The sequence below is a fragment of the Lagopus leucura genome, unplaced genomic scaffold (genome assembly GCF_019238085.1).
Source record: "Lagopus leucura isolate 7727_CA_CO unplaced genomic scaffold, USGS_WTPT01 Super-Scaffold_73, whole genome shotgun sequence".
Taxonomy (NCBI): Eukaryota; Metazoa; Chordata; class Aves; order Galliformes; family Phasianidae; genus Lagopus; species Lagopus leucura.
The window spans coordinates 49,093,593-49,115,093 of record NW_024962252.1 but is presented as its reverse complement, the minus strand read 5'-3'; the positions used below and the strand labels follow the sequence as shown (position 1 = coordinate 49,115,093).

At 41.1% G+C, this 21,501-nt stretch overlaps 1 protein-coding gene across 4 annotated transcripts in view; it reads left to right on the top strand.

Moving 5' to 3' along the window:
• The first annotated feature begins 5,929 nt into the window (after nt 1-5,929).
• IL20RA (interleukin 20 receptor subunit alpha) overlaps nt 5,930-21,501 on the top strand; it is a 22,220-nt gene continuing 6,648 nt past the window's right edge. The window contains exons 1-4 of one of the 4 annotated variants that reach the window (XM_042895161.1): nt 5,930-6,009; nt 18,357-18,486; nt 20,170-20,348; nt 20,946-21,118. In XM_042895161.1, the coding sequence (XP_042751095.1) occupies nt 18,413-18,486; nt 20,170-20,348; nt 20,946-21,118 (426 nt within the window). In that variant the 5' untranslated portion in view covers nt 5,930-6,009; nt 18,357-18,412. Of the gene's footprint in view, nt 6,010-8,955; nt 9,097-18,356; nt 18,487-20,169; nt 20,349-20,945; nt 21,119-21,501 lie in introns of those variants that run through there. The other 3 variants (XM_042895163.1, XM_042895164.1, XM_042895162.1) reach the window with 3 other exon arrangements.

The window sequence follows — 21,501 nt, the reverse complement described above, 5'->3', positions numbered from 1 at the left end:
AATTGAAACTAATAGCATGTGAGGAATAACCTATAGGGTCTGTCTGGAAGAACCTGAGTCATCAAAACTCTTTACTAACATTCACAACAAATTTATTTTGCCCTCTTCAGCTTTCTATTTGTGGGATCAGTCAGATTCACACATTAGGAAATTAAAAGATGCTGTTTACCCTAGAATTGCGTTTTACTGTCAAAATGTGACTGAATCTTATAATCAGAAAGGAAGAATCACAAATGAATGACTGAGCTTGTACTGAGCACAACAGCAAGACTGTCACCTTGACATTGCACCAACAGAACCAAATAGCCTTCACCTCAGAACTGGCAGAATAAAAGTTCAACACAATTAGTGTATATGCAAAGCAGGCTGTAAACACAAAAGCCATAAAACTGCACATCACCACAACAAATTTGGTTCTAAATCAAATGGTTAAATAAAAAAAAAAAAAAAGAAAAGAAATAAAAGTGGTCCAGCAGACATTAAACTAGCGTGATGCCCTGGTTCTGAATCTGTTCAGGGACAGGAAAAAAAGACAACCTGTAAATTTGTTATCAGAAAGTGCCTACAGTGAGGGGAATACAAAAGATGTTATCACTGCTTACAGATGGCAGCCGCTGTTTCTCAGGACTGCAAGGAGACTGATGTTCAGGATATGCTGAGCATACAGGTGTGTTCCTAGAGTGAGCATGAGACACAAACACCACCTTTCTCAGTTCTGCATGGGGATTTCAAAAGATAAAACTGATAGCATCTTTTAACATTTTCAAGCACATTTTCTTCAAGTTCCCCTGAAGAATACTAAGCAATTACTATTGAATAAATGCAAAGAATTCCTGAAATGTTTTTTTGAGTAAGAGTGTAAGCTCTTCAATGTATAATTTTAAAAGTAGCCAGGGCAGCATCACCACCATGTTTAATTACAGCCACCTAAATACTTCCATAGAAAGACCAATTATGCCATATCTGACCTTTCAGGTTCTTCTCTTATTCTCATGTTGTTCTTTAATATATTTAGTAATGCCTGATATTAGCTGCATTGAAATAAGCCTTTTATTTATGCTCCTAGGTTAAACTATTTTACAGACTAAAACATGGTCTCTCATTCTCTGAGGCGATCTCTCTTTTTTTTGGGTGGGAAGAAAAGTATCTGAAAAGTCATTGCCTTCACTCTTTAGCACAAAGAGATTCCGTAGAGAAGTCAGAGCTCTGAAATAAGACCCAATTCTATTTTTTCCAAACAGTTTTTCTATTACTTTCAGAATATAAGCACCCTCTGTAGTAATATCTGTGCAGTCCATCTACTTCATTGTTCATTCATTAACACATCCAATAATAGTCACCACCCAAGCGCAGTCAATATATCAGCAGCATCTCGCACAAACACATGCCAGATACTGCATGCCCCATTCAGGCAAACTTCCAATAGAAATCAACAAACAACTTACATGGAGAAAGGAGTGTAGGATTAAAGATAGCCTTAAAGCCAAGAGTTGCATGTATATATGCATACATATGTTATTCTATACAACAAATGTATTTCTTAGAAATACAAACAGTACTTAGAATGAGATAGAAAATGTTGGTGGTTCAACTACGACTTGATTTCAACCAAATCTCACTTAATCAAGAAAAGATTTTAAAAAAAGAACCACTGCCTTCCTAGTCAGACTGATGCACTGAAGTTGGTTAAAACCCTCAACCCTGTCATGTTCACCATCTCCTCCCTCCTGCTGGGCTGCTCAGCTGAAGAGGTCAGGAGAAGAAGCAAAGAAGCATCCTGAGCCTGCCAGCAGGTTCTTTGGGGAAGCAGGCTGCTCTATAATAACCGCCACATGACATGACATTGGGAAAGATCGTGATCTCTTTCTCACACCTGTTTGACAAAGGCAGGAACTACTCCTTAGTTACCACACAGCCTGGTAACCAAGGAGTAAAAATCAATATGTCTGCAACTGGAGATGTTTTGCATAGGTACATAATCCTAAGTAAATTTCTGGCCTTTTCCACTGCATAAATAATTTCACTTCTTTAACTACTGTTCTACAATAAGGAACAAATTACTCAATCAGCTCAGTCTTTCACCCACTACAGACAGAAGTTAAATTCTGCTCTTAAGCACTCCCTCATAAATGAATCTAGAGTAAATCTGCAGAAGTTAAGGGCTAACGTCAACTTGCAGTGGTGTAAATGAGGGAAACTGTCCCACCAGATTAGTTAAGATCTTCTACTATTAATTTGTTACATATACCCTCTGTTTTAGAAAAAAAAGAAAAAATGAGTTGAAGAGGAAGAAAATTAAAATAGAAACAAATCTTACTAGGGTTTTGGAACCTGAGTACTGTCAAAATCTTGAACAATCAGAGCAGCATTTTATTTGCAGGAAAGTAAAATAAAAATAAAAAATTAAATCTGTAAGAAAGGGGAGTAGAAATGTAAACAAAAATTCAAAAGTGGAGACGGCTAGATCTTTCATTTTTTTTCTGCTCCTTGAAAGATACAGAGGAAAAACAAAAGAACAGAATCACATAATCACAGAATCCTTTGATTTGGAAGGGACATTTAAAGATCACATAGCCCAACTCCCCTGCAATGAACAGGAACATCCACAGCTAGATCAGGTAGCTGAGGGCCTGATTCAGCCTTGCCTTGAAAGTCTCAAAGCCACCAATGTACTTGTTATAGACTATTGGGCATCTTTTCAGTAACTTCAGCGCAACTCACAGAATAAGAAATTCTTTCACATTGCCCTGGTATCCTACAACACTACCAACCAGCTGTTCAAATCCCAGAGCACTGCTAAACCGAGTACAGTCCAGACAGCCTCAGGAGCTATGCTGTATCCTGTGCCTGTTTGGTGGACTTGGGTATCATCAGTCAGTCCTATATCTGTGCTCTGTCTACATCAGGCCAGGTAAAATCAGGTAACATCAGGTCAGTGAAATAGGTTCAAGCCGTTACCTCTCATTGAGCTTAGACTCACAACTCACAATTACATCTCCACTCTCTAAACTGATTCCTGTCCTGGGATCCACTGTGGCCTCTAAATCTCCAGGTTAGGTTACTGCTGGCTGGACTACAAAAACAAAGAAACCGCATACAAGTTTCATACAATGCATACAAGTTTATGTATGTCCTACTCTTGCCATCCTTACAATGAAAAGCATCTCTTCCAGTGACCAGCACAGCTCAGCAGCTAAGGGAGGAGGAGTTACTCAGTGTTGTGCTCTGCATGCATAACCATGTGGAATTAACTCATTTAATCTCCCTCTCTGCAGGACTGTTCCTGCAGACAACATCCCAAGGGAAGCTACAGTATCTTTCTGAGTTCCTTACTATTCTGAATACGTGTTTTTATTAAAATACCAACTTGCAAACGACTGGAAAATATCTATGTAGCAACTGGACAGATCAATACAATGGAAAGGGTGCTACAATAGAGGAGTGATGACGGGAGGACTGGTACAATAAAAAGGTGCTATAAAGGAAGGGATGAAGATTGCTCAGAAGATTCTAAGTTCACAAGAGAAAGCCTCACCAGGGAAGGATCTCCAGAAAGAGATCCTTCCTCGGGGGGGGGGGGTCAGCCCTGAAATGAGGTCTAAGAAAGGTGCAGCCAGGCTCCACCCCTTCTGGTCACACAGCTGAATTGCCTTCACCTGTGCTCCCAGGGCTGACTGGGTCTTTTCCCCAGATGATCGATCAGTGGTTCAGGCCATGATCAACAGTTCCCATACGGTCTAGGAGAATACTTCCCCAACTAACGTGTATACGTTTCCCTCTCCAAGATGTTGATGGCATCCAGGTTGGGATACGTCCAAGCTAAATTATGTGCAAGTCCCATTTAATGGAAAAGGATTCAAGCAGGAAGCTGCCCTGCTTAATGCTTCCTTGATTATGCTGTGCTAAACCCTTAGAAGCCAAGGGCAAAAACACTCATGGCAGCTTCTGCTGTTAAGGACCGCATCGTCCTTCTGTTCCATCATGCAACCCAAAGTCCCTGCCTTCATATTTCAAAACCCTCTATTGGACTGGTTCAGCTATCAGAGAATTCCCTCATAGGCCCACAGTCTGACCTAACAGCTGTGTTTCACAAGACCATACAGCAGGGATGGCCTGCGTGTACTGGAGACTGGGCTGACGCCTACTGGCTGCCAGCTGCAGGCCTCTGCCCCGCAGCAGGGCAGGCTGAGGGCAACAGCCTGATTTTCACAGCTGCATGCACTTCCTGTCTCTTTGGCCTGCTTTTCTATCAGCACCTCTTCCCACTGACAACTCAATAATGCGCTAATAGCATGGAAAAAAACCACAAGTATTGCTCTCAACTTCCTTGTTACTTTGTGCAACTGCACCTCATATCCTTGCTTTACCACCGCCTTTCTCCATACCAAGCTGTGCTCTCTTTGGACTCTGTCTCCCTTTTAAGCATTTCTGTACCACTTTTATCCTTACACCTCCTCCCTTGTGCCTCTGGTGTTGCTCAACTTGTAGCTGTTACATCAATTTATTATCTAACTCTTCCATTTTCATGCAACTGAAAGCAATGCACCACAGCCATGTGTGCTAGAGGCAGCCTGAGGTGATGGCAGGGCTATGGGCAGCGCCAAGCTCTATCTGGAAGGAAAGATAAAGAACATGTATTTGTGTAAAGTAAAAGAGAAGTGGAGACGGTGAATCTAAAGGGCTAGTTTCAGTCTGTATCATATTGACAGACTTTAGCCATCCTCAGGCTTAAGCCAAGTCATCTGGGACATTTCCAGGAATCAGGGCAGAGGAATAAGACCTCTTCTTCCCACTTCTGTTTTAAATGCCAACAACTTCTATCTGTAAAAATTCAAGGAATTTCAGTGGAATGTGGCAAAATTTCCAGTTAGAAAACAGAGTGTGATCTTTTATCAAAGTATATTTTTCTTTCAAAAAAAAAAAAAAAAAAAATCTGGCCAAAAATTCATTGACAGGAGAGACATTGAGCTTCAACTATCTGAACTTGCTACAGGTCTTATCATTACTGCACGTGTGCTTCAGTCTGAGAGCAAGCAGGATGACGAGCTGTGTGACCAAGGCTTTAGTCTATGGAACCAGCACTAAGACTTCTCTTTCTAACGTCACACTCACATAGCGGGCCTATCTGCACAAGGGCACCAATGCCCATTTCTGAAGCAGATGGCAAACCCACAAGAGATGCTGGGACGAGATGTAGAACTGCAGAGACAGCTGATTGGACCTGGGAACCACTGCACACCACGTGGGAACAGCGTGAGTCCATAGAAGCCCTACTGCAGTAACAATCACCACAAGTTTACCACATGCACTTCTTTGTTTCTAATATTCTTCTACCAACTATTCACAGCTTCTGCTGTGATCACTGCCCAGACACCTGCACCCCAGATATTGCTGCATGCTGGAGCCCTGAAATGTTCAAAACTCATGAATCTGTTTACTGTCTGACTTGCACAAACTAAAGTCCATTCCCACACAGGTGAGACACCCACTTCTAGACACTGTCTCTCGTTCTATGCAACACTACCCATGCTTGCCCCTACCCCAAATCTTGGTATGCAGCAGCCAGGCACTGCAGCGACACAAAGGTGCTGGCTCTACATCGGCTTACAAGTCTCGCAGACCTTGCTTGCAAGATCTTTCTTTTAAGCAGAAAAGCCTGAGAGGAAGTGGCAGGGAGATAGAAGGCTAGAGTGAAAGACTCAGACACAGTGGCGTAGCAAAGCATAGCTGGGGCAAGCAGCCGGGCGCGAAAGGCGTCAGCTAATGAGCTGGAAAGACTCCTCGGAACCAGACCTCCCGGAGAAGCAACTCGGCTCCTTTCAGCCCCGCCCCGGCCCTCGGCGCCCCGCCCGGCTCCTGCCCCAGCTCCTGCGCGGTGGCGGTGCGGGAGCTTTGTGCGCCCTGGCCGGGAGATGTGACCCATGGGCACCCGCCAGCCGCGGCGGGGGGCGGCTTGGCTGCCGCTGTTGCTGCCGCTGCTCCTGCTGCCCCCCCCCGCGGCGCACACAGGTGAGTTTGGGTGAGATGCGATGCCATGGGTTCGGCGAATTTTGTTTTGTTTGTGGTTTTTTTGTTTGTTTGTTTGTTTTTTAAATCACTTTGCATCGGTTCAATTTCCATATTTCTGTCCTCTAATATTTAGGTGGGAGAAGAGTGTCGTGTGTTTCTTTAAGGCTCCTTCCTCTTCTCTATGACTGTGCTGGAATTAGGTTTTACAACTCTGTGTGTTTTCTGAATGCTAATTTACTTTCAGTTATAATTTGACAGCATGCTCTTGGAGTATTTCTTGCTCTATACTTTGCGTTAATTCCCTTAATACTTCTAGTATCTTCCTTTGTGCTTGACAGCCACCAGCCCTCAGGGTCCCACCTGAGCAGTAAGAGACAGGTTACAGCATGGGGTGTGCTGAGTTTTGGCAAAGTTCTGCTCTGAGTGCCAGTCCCAGCGGTGCTTCCCAGCAGAGCAGAGCAGTGCCCCCATAGCAGCCTAGGTCAGGGCAGCACACGGGGGAGCAGGAGAGGAGTGGTGGCTGGAACGAGTGAGCGAGCAGTCTGGTTAGCAAGGACTTGGGCAGAAGCAGAGATGTCACCAGGTGAGAATAAGCTCATACACCTAAGCTGCTGAATGTATGCCTGTGGTGGGGCACTGCTGCTGCCAGAAGCATCTCACGGGATTTCTTTGTTACATCTCTCCAGTATATACAATGCAAGGCATTAAGGAGATTAGCAGAGCTTCTAAGAAGGCTGTGGTCTTTGTGCTCTGGCTGTCTTCTGCAAATATTACTGCCCAAGCTAAGTATGTGAGGATGATCTTCCCATCTAAATTCACAGCAAAGCTTCCAGATCTGATGAGAGCTGGGCTGTATTAAGGGCATTCTTCGTCCCAGCTCTTGAGCATTGCTGAGAAAAGTTTCAATTAGCTTATTTGACAGACTATTCTGTTATGCATCAGTTGTCTGGCTCTCAGGGAGAGCCATGCGTTCCTCCCATAGGGCCAGTTTCCTTCCAGGCAGCCGACCATGCTGTGCTTATCTTGTCGGTGTCTGCTGAGCATTGGGTCAAGTATTTGGAAAATTTCTATAACTTCCAGAGAAGGTTTAGAAAAATGTCAAGGGGGATGAGTTGGCTTTGGGTAGTAGCTTTACAAGGCAGGAGGGAAATATCTTGCACAGTCCTGAGTTTTAGCTAGACCTCTTCACTTGGTGTGCAAGACAGTAAAAGTTGTATTAATACATTCTGTCAGGATTTTGCTAGTAACGGAGAAAAAAAAAAACAACACATGAGGTGCTGATCCATCGTAGCAGCTCTCCCGCTCTCTTTCACCAGTGAGGTTATAGGTACATCAATCTCCTTTGGGTCTTTTCCTCCAACAGAACAAACCTGGGTTGCCAGTCACCAGCAGAGGCAATCCTGCAAATGCCACAGTTGTCCAAAGGCTGGGTCTGGTGCTGTTCTAGGACCAGATCACGCAGGGGCCAGGTGCTGTGGCAAGCAGTCTGACAGCGGCACTTCACAGACCTGAGTTCCTGCATCTGGCAGGGTCTGTACTGTGCATGTTCTTTGGGAGTCTGCTATTTAGTTAATCTCCAAACAAGTTAACAAGCATAAAGCCTTTTATGGTGTGTTATTGGATACAGTCCTAGCCTTACTTGTGTATGTTAACTGTTCTCTGGGTCTCTGAAAGTTAGGTACTGCTGTCTGGGGCTGTGTGCCTACCTCACAGGTAACTTTGCAGTACACACTTAGTACTGTACTTCATTGGGTTTTTACAAATTAGTGCTTCATTCACTGCTAAAAATCTGTGCTGTAGTACTAATGCATAAGCATGGAAAATGGAAAATGAAGTTAAAAACAAAGGAAAATCCATTGTTTAATTAACAGGATCAGGAGATGCAGCAGTTTCTCTTTACACATCAGTTTAGCATTTTTTTTTCCAGCAGCTCACAAGGTTAGGGAAGGAAGGCTGGGATTCTTGAAAGCAATAGAATGTCATTCTAAGAATTTACCAAACTCTATCTTAAGTCCTTCCATATACTTCGAGATGAGGTTTCCTTAACCATGTTTTTCTGTAGTTGGAGAAACCATTATATCTATCTTAGTAGATATATACTTATTCTGTACTGTAAAAACAGAAATATTGTGCTGAACTTCAGGCACGTTTGCTATTTCCATTCAGATGAGGCACGTGATTCTCTGGAAGCAGATCTCTCATTCCTTGCACTTACTCTACTTTTCTCCATGTTGGGAAGCGTTCTTAGCATTGGGTTTCTCTTGGATGAAGCCGACCTGGAAGGAGTGTTCCATGAGTCCATCTAATGCGAGTACAGCTAGTACAATCTTAAAAGGAAAAAATAATGGAATAAGTCTAGAAAAGATTCTTTTTTTTTCAATATTGGTATTTCCATGTAAGAAATCTACTTGTACTGGCTTGCTTTATTCACCAATGTAGACATAGCTGTAGATGCAATTGAGTTGGTAGGTGGCTGTACCAATTATCTTATGGTAGGATATTGAAAGCCTCCCCCTTTTAATGTTCTCTAATCGTTGCATAAATTACTTGGTCTGCACTGAGACATCTAGTTTAATTTGCTTCTTTCTTCTTCCACTTTATCATGGCATGTATTTTATTTTTACTAAAAAATATGTCTGCATTTTGAGAAGCAGTCATCCCTTTAAGCAGATTTGTTTTCTTTCACAGTCACTAGAATGCTGAAACATACAAAACATCTCTTTTAATAAAGGAATTATTCTGGGAAATACAAAATAAAAGGATTGGATCACAGTATGGGCCCTGCAGTTAAGCTATGGAGCTTGAGATTCGGAATCTTGCTTCTGTCCAAGCATTGTATTTTATCCTGTGAAAGCCATCCAAAAGGCGGGCAATGTTCAACACTAATAATCTGCTTCTTTTCCTCCTCACCTATACACAGTAAATCGCTGAGAAGGCGTGCACCACATCTGAATTTTTGAAGGAAGGGCAGAAAAGAAAAGCCGATCTCAAAGTTCAACAGTGCAGAGATGTTTATGCACTGACACAGGTGATCTAAGGTGTATTTTGGATCTGAGAAAAGGCTGATCTGTTATGCATACACAGCCAGTAAGTATTAGCTGAGGTATTAAATAGCAGACTGAAGTGTCTGATATTTCATATTGAAGGCATGCAGTATGTGTGTTATACACAGGCTGATTGTCCTGCGGTTGTGCTCTGTGATGTCTTTGTGCTGTGAAGCTTCACTACTAATAGTGGAATTGTATGGAAAGGCTGAGCTTTGTGTTCTGCAGAAAGAATTTTGGTGTCCTTTATTTTTGTGTTCTGTTATTTCTGTCTCTCTGCAGTGTGAAGGAGAGAAGAACAAATACAACATAGCGATAATTAAAAGGATATGTTGGCTGAAAGCAGACTACAATATATGAAGGAGTATTGTGACCATACATTTGAAAAACTCACCCTTATTTTCTCACCTGTGACCTGCTGTCTCTGGTCAGGCTGTTTCAGATAATGCCACAGTCTGTGCCCTATGTGTTGGCTCTGCTTACAATTTCCACAATTTCAAATTCTTATTGCCTGTTAATTAAGGATGTAAATAGTGAGAGTAGGTAATTCATCCCATAGAGAAATTTGAATGCTGTTGGGAAACTGGGATTAAAGCCCAAAACTTATATATGTTTTGCAGTTCCCAGTGTTACCAGTGAGGTTCACCTCACTAGTTTATAATCTTATCCTTCCTTCACAGTTGTTCTCTAGCAGCTTTTGTATTTTTAATTCCAAGACAAGCAAGTGGTTAGTATTACTCAAGTCATTTGTATTTGTGTGGTGTGGTTTCTGTTTGTTTTTGTAGTTGTGGCTTGTACAAATTGATTTTTACTGATTGATTTCTCTCCAAGATTTGGTGTTGATTGTCTACAACTAGAAGATTAGTAGCTGAGGTCATCCTTTATAACCCAAGCAAGATCTTTGTTTAAGAAGTTGAGATTTGTAGAAGCCTGAATTTTGGAAATCAAGTCTATCTGTAGATAAAAATGACTTTTCATTAGAAAGCTGTGTTTAAACAGCACATCTGTTTGTGCTTTGTTCTTTGTGTACTAGTAATTTACGGAGTTTTTATCCACTGTTCATCATATTTTGAAGAGTACAATTAAATTAGATGGAGCAGAAAGACATGGCAGTGGGATGTGGGACTGGAGATATAGGGCAGTTTACATATGAATAGATTAAATAAGCTCTGCCTCTTTCTCATGGAAAATAGATGACTGAAGGGGACTATGTTCATCTGTTTTTTTCCTGGCTAGCTGGCTAACTTAAAGAGTATTTTAAGGTACAGGAAGGGACAGGAGAAATACCATAGTTGCCCCTACTTCATTGCCCAGCATTTTGAGTTACATCTCAGATGGCAGCTGAGCTGTTATTCAGCCTCCCATTTTTCACTTCCTTTTCTGTGATGGAAATCCAAACATGTCCAAAAAAGAGTTACGAAAAGGATGTTGCTTTAGGAGAGGGAAAGAGGTTACTCAGGTTTATGTATTTGAGCTTAATCACACTCCATGCTCAGAAGCTCTGTGGTGAAAGGAGGTACTTTATGTCATAGTAGACTTGTAAGGGCTGGAGAGAGCAGTAAGGCTAATACTTATTATTTCATGTGGTTTGGTTTTTGGCTCTCCTTGTACTTTCTGGAGATATATCAATATCCTGCTGTTAGGGTGTACTGAATCAGAATAGTAATGTGCAGGATGTGGCTCAGAAACACTAAAACTGTGCCTAGAGAGAGCTGAGACACGTATAATTGCTGGCAGCTTTTTCACATTGTGAGAAGGTAGTGGACAGACAGAAGTAGAGCTGTGTGACTCCTCAGGTGTGAATCAACCTGTAGCAGTCAAACAAGATCGACAGCGAACTTCTCCATCAGCACAGTCCATGGGCAGGAAAAACATACATGTGTATGCTCTTCCACTGAACTTCAGAAATGAAACACTGTCCCTTGGATCCAGCTGTGTGTTGCCACCTTGAATAGTATTTCTGAGGCTTTCCTAAGTTGTAAAAGAAGTAGATGATTACACTGAATAACTTCCTCTGTACAGCGAAGTCACTTTGGACCTGTAGACGGGGTAAATAAGGCAGAAAATCATGTCTGGTGTTTTTAACAGAAAATACTTGCGAAGTCCAGGAAAGACACTAAAAATAATCCCATACCTCTTATTAAATGACACTGTCTTGTTCACATCTGAACTTACCGTGGGAGCACTCTGAACAGTCATACAGTGCCTCGAAACACACCAGTGTGTACCTCAGAGATTAGCAGAAATGGGCAGATACCCCAGAAAACCTTCCGTTCTTGTGAGTTCTCTACAAGCGCTAGCTTCCCAAAGGCACAAGAGATGAGGTAGTGCCAGCATGCTGGGTGCGTTAGCCCTGCCTCGCAGCTCTCTAATGCAGGAGGAAATGCTTAGCCTTTTAGAGCTAGCTTTCCCTCAGAAGTGAGGGCTTTTCTTCCACTGACATCACGTTCAATCTCTTGTCTAGGGGAAAACGTAGATTCAGAAAATAACATTTCACTAATTCAGATTTCAAGAAAAACAAAACCCCTTGTCTAGACAAGCTGTTGGTAGGTTGGAGAGCGAGGAACAACAGCCTTTAGGAATAAATAAAATCTTAACCATTCTAAATGAACAGCCACTATCTTATAGATATAAGCACTAAATAGTGGCTCAGTTTATGTAAATATATACTTTATGAAAGGGTACGTTAGGATTGGTCTGCAACACGTTGTGTCAGAATTCAGCTGATAACTCTGACACAGCAGCAGTTTTACAACATTTCCTTTTCAAAAAGAAATTTACTTAACCCTTGCATTTTGAAAAGTGTAAGAAGTCAGAAATATTTGAATTAAGCACTCATTTTCTTGGCTGCTGGGTTGTAGTTGGTCTAATAAGCAGAAGTTTTTCATGCTAAGTATGTTCTCAGGAGAAAAGAAAATCCTCAAACATTAGGCAGTTTGGCTATTTTTAATATATAATTTCAAAACATCTCTGTTGAAAAGCAAATGAGCTTTTAAAATTAACAGTTATTTTTGACAGAAAAGTACTTCTGCATTTCAAACTTAATAAAATATCATTCAAGTATTTTTCATTTTTGTAAAAAAAAAAGAAAAAAACCCACACACTCTGATGAGTGATGATTCTCAAAGTCATAACGGGGTTATGAGTAATCTTAGACTTCCTATCAACTTGTTTCATTCCAATATTGATCACTTAAAATTAATAGAAAACATGCAGTAACTTTCTCCTATTTGACTGCATCAGGGGCATATTTTTGCAGTAAGACATTGTTGGGTAATATGAGCTCTACCCTTGCACTTGCAAACTTTCAAAGTGGTGGGGGAGAAGCACTTGGGTCTCTGAAACATGGCAAGGCAGGCCACACCTTGTATTGGCACCCTCTCTTCATCCTACCCTCACACCTTTTCCAGGTGATCTGCTCAGTCTCACCTGATTCCAATGGCAGCCTGCCTATTTTCTTCTCAAACAAATCCACATACCTGGGTCTCGTCGCTCACATTTTCCCATTTCTTCTGCCATTATTTCTGCTTTTCTGTCTGCTCCACCATCTCAATTTCATTTAGTCCAATGACACTGTTTCTGTCCCCATCTTTCTCTCCCTTTTCCACATACCCGTTATTAAAAGGTTGTTACTGGTGGGTTTGATTCCTCTTCTGGGAGGGCAAGAGTTTGCTCTGTGGTTACCTCTCGAGCACTGCTATGGTTACAACAGGAAATCACCTCCACAGTCCTCCTCCAATTCCCACCACCACTGAAGTAAAAGGGCTTCAGTAGCCCAACTTCATGTGCAGAAGTCCCAGAGCTCCAGCACCCACCAAGAGAAAGGCAGGGATGCTTCAGTGACTCCTGCCTGCCTCTTCCTCCTCACTATACAATCTGTTGAATTCCAGAAAAGAGCTTATAAGAATCAGCACAAAGGAAATCTTTCAGGCTGACTTTGTTAAACAAACAAACAAAAAAGTTCACTCATCTCTTTTAATTGTTGTAAAGATGACTAATATCAGGCAGTGACATTTGCTAACGTGTATTCCTGGCTCTGTGGGGTTTCCCTTCCTCTCTGTAACTTCTGAGCTCCCGTTTTGGCTCAGTTCCCCTGTTTACTATCTCATGCACTCCCTCGCATTCCTGCATGGCCAGTGCCAGCTTGCTTCAGACTGTAGATATGCCACAAAAGACAGTCATAGCGCTCTGCTAGCAAATACCACTAAACATTATGTCAGCGGACACTTGTTCTGAGTACAGCCATTTTTATAATATACTTAAATGTGTTTGAGGCAGTATTTTTCATTTCAAACAATGTATTCATCTAAGCAGATGAGCTGGAAGAAGAAAAAAAGAGTATGAATTCAGCAGCAGAGAAGGAGCAAGCAAGATTGCACAAGAATTTGGTGGAAGTCACCCATAGCTGAACAGAAAGACAGGGCAGTGTGTTACAGCACAGCCAGGAGTGAACATCCGATGTGCTCCATTGCTCCTACTTTACTTGGTATTTCACTGGTGGTTCTGATGCCAGTGAAAAGGTGAATCAGGAACTTGGCATCTCTGAATGTCTGCTCCCTTGTGGACATGTGCAAGTTGGATTAGATCAACGGCTCTGAAGTGGCAGCTGCAAATCACAAGGCATGGGGAGTGAATGTCCATTGTGATGCCCTTAATCTCAGCGCCTGAGGCAAAGGAGCCGCTACCATCAGAGGTTGTCCCAAGGGCCACTTCTGCATAGGAAAATGCAAAAGCAATTGAAGCCAAAGTCTTCTCTGTCACTGTCAGAAGAGGAGTTCTTCATTTGTAGAGAGGAGATTGATAAGGGAGGAGTACCTGCTTTTTACTGCCGTAGGTATTGGAAAAAGCTGTGTTGAAGTAAGACTTAAGACTCTCCTTTCTGTTTCAATTCTTTCCACATCTCTCACTGACTTAAATTACATCAAATAGTTGTCTAGAGAAATGCTCCAGCTTTCTAAGTCATTTTATTTTGTTGGAAAATTTGGTGGGACAGCAATCCTCATGGCCATGACACAATAAAATACAACAGGTGATCATTTGTATTGAGAGCAGCACAGTCAAACACCAGTACTGAAACAATACACGTTTCTGTGGCAACAGCTCAGTTTTCAGTGGTTATTTGTCTTCTCCCCATCCTATAACTTTAAAAAAACCAATCTATATGTTTGTGTATTTATGTATTTTTATACTTTGCAGCTGCTAGGTTGTCTAAATCAAGAGACACGTTAACAAATGTGTTTACAGTGAGAGAGCTGAGGCAGCTGTATTTGTCCTGTAACACTGACATTAAACACAGCCATTTATCACTGCATTAGGCAACACTGCCTCCGTACAGACAGAAGGCAGACACACTGAGCAGATAATAGTTATAACTGGAAATTACATGTGCTTCTATTTGTGTAGGTGTGCACACACATATTCAGGTGTGTATAGATAGACGTGGCTGTACCCAAAACCAAGGTTTGAGCACTAACAACTTGAGCAAGGCACGTACAAGGTGCTGAGCTGCATGCACTTAAAACCGACCGCATTTCTCAACCCAGCAGGCACTTTCACAGAGAGAGGATGAGGCACCTGCTGTGAAGTCCTTTACTCATGTGAATAGTCTCACTGACGTCAGTGGGCTTTTTCGCTCACATGTGAAGGTGTTTTCAGGCTAAGTCATATCTGTTTTGAAGAGCCTCGCAGTAGTGTATTGTAAGATCAGGACTTGGCTCTTCAGTGCGGTGGTGAAATTTACAAGCCTATATTAGTACATTCCTTCCAGCCCAGGTGTGCAAAGAATTATAAAGATATGAAGAACACCATTGCTCAAGGTTTGATTTACAGTATTTCCAAACACAGTAATAAGAGCTCCAGGTTTTTTTTTGCATCCAATAAATAAATAAAGGAAATTATTTCATTATACTGGAAAGTGATGACAGCCATTGCAGACTATCTGTGAGGCAGGCTGAACCTAGAAAAGCACATTGCGTGACTGATTTGTGCTCATGTAGGCCACTGTAAACTGAAAACACGTGACATCCATGCTATTAATCCATTAATGGAAAGAAAATTGGAGTATGGTGGGTTATATTTTGTTTAGAGATGAGATACTGAAATAAGCAGCTGATAACTTTGGGAGATGCAAGCTATGTCTACACTCTATTTTATGCACATGCCTCCTGATATTACAGAGCATCATGGAGACATGAAGGAGTTCTTTCTTAGCTCTTCTCATAGAAATAGTGGAGTATGGCAGTTTTATTCCTGTTTTACAGATGCAGAATTGAGGAATAAAAAATGTGCGTTGTTTATCCACAGGGCAAGCAGATGCACCTACAAAAAACACATATAGAAAGTAAATCTCTTCCATAGCAGCTGATGGAAAGTTAACGGTCTCTGTCCCTTTGCTCCCAAATCACATTGAACTTGGGGTAAATTGGAGTGTGCTTGCAGTGTGATAGTGCTTTAGATCTTGTAAAGATAGAGCCTGTGGGTTCTGTTGGCTGAGATTGGCTCATCTACTGCAGTCAGTGTTTCTGTTTTGAAACTTCATTTACCACATCAGAAGCCACGTTAGGCAGAGAAAAAATTGAAAAAAAATAAAAATAAAAAACACATGTTACTAGTTTAAAAATGTTTGAGTGTAACACATAAGTTCATGACTCCTGCTACTTTAAAATGTGCTTAAGGAATATAAATGTTTTTATTCAAGGTTGGGCAAATGTCAAAAGGTGCAGGTACACAAAACCATTTAGAAAACCGGAGGAAGAAATTTGCTTTGTTTGTGATGAGCTGGCTGGTTCCATTCACTGACCATGCATTAGCCCCATTTTTTATAAAACTTTAAAAGAAAAAAAGTGTGAAATGTGAGCCGACAGGGAAGGCTTCAGCTGTCTTCTACTCAACTCAGATATAACGCTGGCTAATTTTTTATGAGGCTTATCAAAACAGGCCTGGCAGTGACCTTAAGATCCCACCTGTCCCACTACCCTTAGGCAGAACCAGCTGTGTTGTCTGGCAGATAGCACCCTGATCTGCCCTTTGAAACATCCAGAACCCTCCAGATAGTCAGCCTTGTGTGTTCTCTTCTGCCCATCAGGCATTTCTGCTGCGACTTCTTTCTATCTGAAATGAACTTCCTTTCTTCTTTTCCTTGTTCATGGATGACATGGAGGATAAACTGTCCCTTCATGTAAAGACTTGCAGCGTTGCCCCAGCTCCCTGACAAGGTCTATCTCTTCTAAGTTCACTGTCAAAGAAGCAGAGATGGGGGCTGACCAGCATGGCTGCCATCTCCAGGGCAGGGAGGGAGAGGCATCTGCATTGGTCCATCCTAACCAGAGAGAGGAACCAGTGGGGGGGGGGGGGGGCAGTGCTCACTGGCTCTTTTGCTTGTAATTAATGCAAAGCAGATGCCTCCCTCAGAGAGTCTGAGTTACCAGAGACATATCTCTTCCTCTTCTGCTGCTAGTTTGGGATTTTTTAATCTTGGCTGTGAGGGTTTTCAGACCCTTCAGTATGTACTTTATTTTATTCTTAATTCTCTCCTTGTTGGTCTTTCAGGTTTTACCTCAGTGTTTTTTAATGAGAAGCTTTTTATACGTTTGGTTCCCCTCATCCTAAGAAATAAATCCATTTTCTATATCCTCCTGTTTGGGAATTGCAACAGAAAGTTTATTTGTGCTTCAGTATTTCCCCTGCTGTCTACACAGATTTCCCAGTTGCCTTCTCCAGGATTTGGTCATGGCTGTGTCACTTCTGTTTTTTTCCCTTCTTGTTCCTACAATTGATGTCTTCCCTGTAGTCTTATCAACAGTACTGCAGGGATTTGGTACAAATGATGAAATTTGATGCACGGATGATTTCTTGCAATCTATGTAGTACTGATTTTGATTTGTTCTTCTTAGTAGTTTGCACATTAATTAATTAATTAATTAATTGTTTCTCCACTGAACAAATGTTGCCAACTTTAGGATGTTTATTGGGCAGCTTCATGCTGACATTTGGAATAGTTTCACCTAGAGCAGGGAGGTTGTGGAGGACATTTATTTTGGTGGAAAGTAAAACTTTATTTTCTAGGTTATCTCCCGCTTGGAAGAAAATGTTAGAGTAAAGCAAATGCCGAAACCTTCTTGGAAGCCTCTTTCTGCTGCTTTTACATCCTCTGGCATCTCAAACTTTTTGATTTCATTAATTGAACCTGTAATTTGAGCCCTTGTGAGATTACAGTCATTGGGCATTTCTGTGTCCAGGACTTTCTACATACCATTTGGTAAATAAGTAAGCTTGCCCTAAGGATTGTGCTTGACAAGATTCATTCTCCAGAAAAAAAAAGAAGGAAAAAAAAGAAATTGAAAGTCACTGAATACCGGCGAAGATCTGGGGAATAAAAGAGAGCAACATTAGAAACACGCTCCATAAACAGGTTTATGGAAAGCTGAAGATAGAGATGCAGGCATATACTGAAGTTTCTTTTGAACATTAATATGCAAACAGAGGCTTGGAAAACCCAGGATTTCTACCATGACAATTTTAAATATTTGGCCTTTACAGAATAGCTTTTTCTGACTGTTTCAAAGACAACTACAAAAGAGTCAGTTAATCAGGAAAATGGTGGTGATTTTTACTTATAAAAGCAGCTATGTGTTACACATGGTATTTTATATGCAATTCATACAAGAGAATGAACACTTTAGTAATAGTGAAATATATCACCAAGAAAATAATAAGGTCTGCTTAAGGTCAGAGTCTGTTCATTCAGATAGGTTCCCACTGTTCATGTTAATGTGTTGTATTTCCTCCTTTCTTTGTCACTTTTTGTTATCTTAAAAACTCAAATTGCATCTCTGGAGGAAGAAGGTTCTGAAAAGTCCTGAAAGACCACTGATTCACTTTTTCTCTTCCTTATTATGATCTCGTGGCCACTTGCACAAGAAGCTGCTCCCCAGCAGCTGCAGCTTCAGGATTGCTCTCAGGGCTGCTCGAAGTTGCTGGGAATTGGCTTGCAGCTTGAAGCTTGGGATTCTGTCCCAGCCCCAAATTCCTCTGCTTTGCAAGTAACTTAGCAATGTGAACATAGGAAACTGGGCTCTGAAGAGTCCTCAGACTTGCTTGCTCTGCTCATTTATGGTTCAAAGAACCGTAATTTAGATGAGTGACACACCACTAAGTGTTTGCTTTTTGACTTAATCAAGAATAAAGGCAGTATGTAGCAGTTTATGGCTTATTTAAAAAATAAGCTCCTGTTTGGTTAACTTTGAAGTATATGAATCTGCACATTCTTAGTGTATATTGTTCCTTTCTTATTTTCTTTCTCAGGAGAGTTGTATTGTTCTTTGCCCAACCCTAGGAATGTTCATTTTGAATCTACAAACATGAAGAATGTCCTTCACTGGTTAGCACCAGAAGGTACAGGAGATGGAGTACTCTACAATGTGAAATATTCAGTGTAAGTTGGCTTCTTTATTGTATCCTTCACTGTTTTTTTTTTTAGCATTTTAAATTAAAAAAAAAAAAAATCTTCCTGCAAGATAGGGCTGCTAAAAAGTAAAGAAAGAAGAACTAAAGCATAGCTTAGATTTAAGCAATATAGTTTTTAACTTTTACTTCTGGTACTGCTTACTTCAGATCCAGTTAAAAAAAATTTATACGGAAACTCTTCCTATGAAAGGAGTGTGGGATGTAACCTGAAGCTTTCAGGGCATTCGGCAGAAATGAAGCTAAGGAATAAGCAGGGACAGTGCTGTGAATTGGCATCATAGTTGCCTTCTATATATGCTTGAATGGATCTGAGGATGTAGTATTTAAAGGAATATTGTAAGCAGACACAGTTTCATCAGTCTTTTCTAACAGACTCAACACCCACAGGTTTATTTCCATCCCCAAAGCTTCTCCAGTTTGGGTGTCAATCTGATGAAGTTTTCAAGTATTATAAACAACCAAGTAACATGATCAGAAACAGAGCTTGACTCTTCGTAGGATATCAAGGAATGTGAGTGAAGACCAGAATCCATTTCCTTCATTGCCACCAAGAGAGCGCTAGGTCATCGTAAGAACAGTATTGGAAGTTTAACTTATAAATAGGTGTAGTTCTGTGGACATGGATGTTATCGTGCTCCTAGTCTTAACCCAGTCTGGTAGCTTTTTCATGACACTAAAACAAATTTAGATCTCCAGAAGTTTCCTGCAACTTGTACTGATTTAGCAGTTAGAGTGTGCAACCTTGTTTCCCAGATCTTGCCGTCTGTGCTAGCAGAGGAGTAACACAGTCCACATCCCTCGGAAAGGCAAGATAGGCAAGATTTCTTGACTGTAAAGAAATGAACAATAATCATATAGAAGATAAAAAAACTCAGAGAGTGTTAGCTGTGCTGACCACAGGTCAGCAGTAGAGTAGTCATAGTTATGGGCCATCTTTCACACAGAATACAAAAATGCTCATCTGTATCTCCAGTTAGCTAGAAAAGCAAGACTTTGAAAATGCAGTTGTGTAGATGCTGCCACATTCCCTTATTAATTAGCAGCTAAATTGGGATTCTTCTTAGCATAATGTGAATTTGAGGAGTGGGAGCTCCTGAGAAAATCCAGGCATAAATTTTCCAAGGAAACTTGGATTTCTTCTGCTTGTGCTTAAGATCAGTACTGAAGCGTTATTGTAGCGTGCTAATGCTGCTGCTTCAACAAGAAGGATTTTGAAATGCATCATATTACAGATGGAGTGTTTATATTAAACAAGAAAAAAAAGTGACCAACAGCTTAGCACACATCTTTACACAGCAGGAAGAGCCACTCTACAGAACATTTTATCATTAACAGTTATCTTGACTCAGTTTAGAGTTTAAGCCAAAGCTGTGGAGACTGAAGTTGAGAGTTCCATGTAAGCGAATGTGGTATTGCTAACATCCCAGTTACCTATTGCCGTTTTTGAAAAGGACCTACACTGGTTTATTTTTCATTGAAAATTCATGTTTTTATCTCAGCTGAAGTTGGGAGTTCCTTGAAATAGCACATTTCTGCAAAACAGGCAGACTGTTCTTATCAGCTTGATCATCATTTCTTTGTATATAATCAGGTGAATGATACGATGTCAAGAACATTTGTACAGCTCCCTTCTCTTTCTCTTTCAACACAGATATGGGGTTGGCAAGTGGATTAGGAAGCCAGAATGCAGGAATATCAGTACAACATGGTGTGACCTCTCCAGTGAGACTGCTGACCATGAAGAGCAATACTATGCGAGTGTGAAAGCCTTCCTAAAAGGGAAGTGCTCTAACTGGATAGAGACAACACGATTTAACCCTCTTACAGACAGTAAGGAAAGCTAATCACAAAGCCAGGTGTTCATGGCCTTGGTTTATACTGTGTGCTCAGACTGCATCCTCATAGTATGCGATACTTTAATGTGTGCTTAGATTTTTTTGCTGCTGTTTGAGATTTATGCTGCTAGCAGCAGTAATTGCAGTCGTTGTAATTTGTAATTTTTGTAATAAATCTTTACTCAAAGGGAAAAAAGGGCATGGCACATATACTTTATGAAGAACTCTGATTTTGAAAAGGCCCTATTAAACCAAACAGTAATTGTACTCTAAAGCATCATATCTCTTATCTGTACCAGATAATATGACAATATACTGGTAATTCAGCTTGTTTTAGCAAATTGAGTTTCGATGTTGCACATTCTGCAAAGTCACAGAACTTCCTAGGCAAAATTCCAAGTCAGTGTTCAGCTTCTTACTGTGAAGTTTCAGTTACTTACGTGGAAGATATTTTTATATCAGTATAAATAAATTGTTCAAGGTTCTATTTAGACTACCCAAAATATTACAAAAATATGATTGCCTTTAAGAAGTTGCACGGTCAAACCTTCAGATTCATGTAACTATTTCTTATAAGTTTTTATTTTTCCAGCTAAAATTGGCCCACCTATGGTAAATGTGTCTTCTACCGAGAAATCTATTTCAATCACACTGACTGTTCCTGAGAAGTGGAGAAGTCCTGATGGAGAATCTATATCTCTGCTTCAAGTATATCCTGGCCTGCAATACAACGTGTCTGTCCTCAAGAAAAAGACAAAGAAACGAGTAAGCTCTGATAATGCTACAGAACTTTACCTATTAAGTCTGTGCACTGTAACACCAAGAACTGAAATAAGGCTCATAACATGACAGGAACCGTAGGGTCATTGTCCATCTTCCTGTGTCAGGCAGACCAAAACTGGATGCACTACTCTAGATGTGGTCTGATGAGCACGGAGTGGAGGGGCATAATCCCTTCCCAGCACCTACAGAATCTTCTCCTTTTGACACAGCCCAGGATGCTATTGACCTCCTTTGCTGCAAGGGTGCATTGCTTGCTCACGTTCAGCTTTCTGCCTATCCCAGCCCTCTTCAGCAGAGTCTCTCCTCAGCCAGTCAGGCTCACCACACATCACAACAAAGTGCATCCTTTGCCAACACATCTGAAA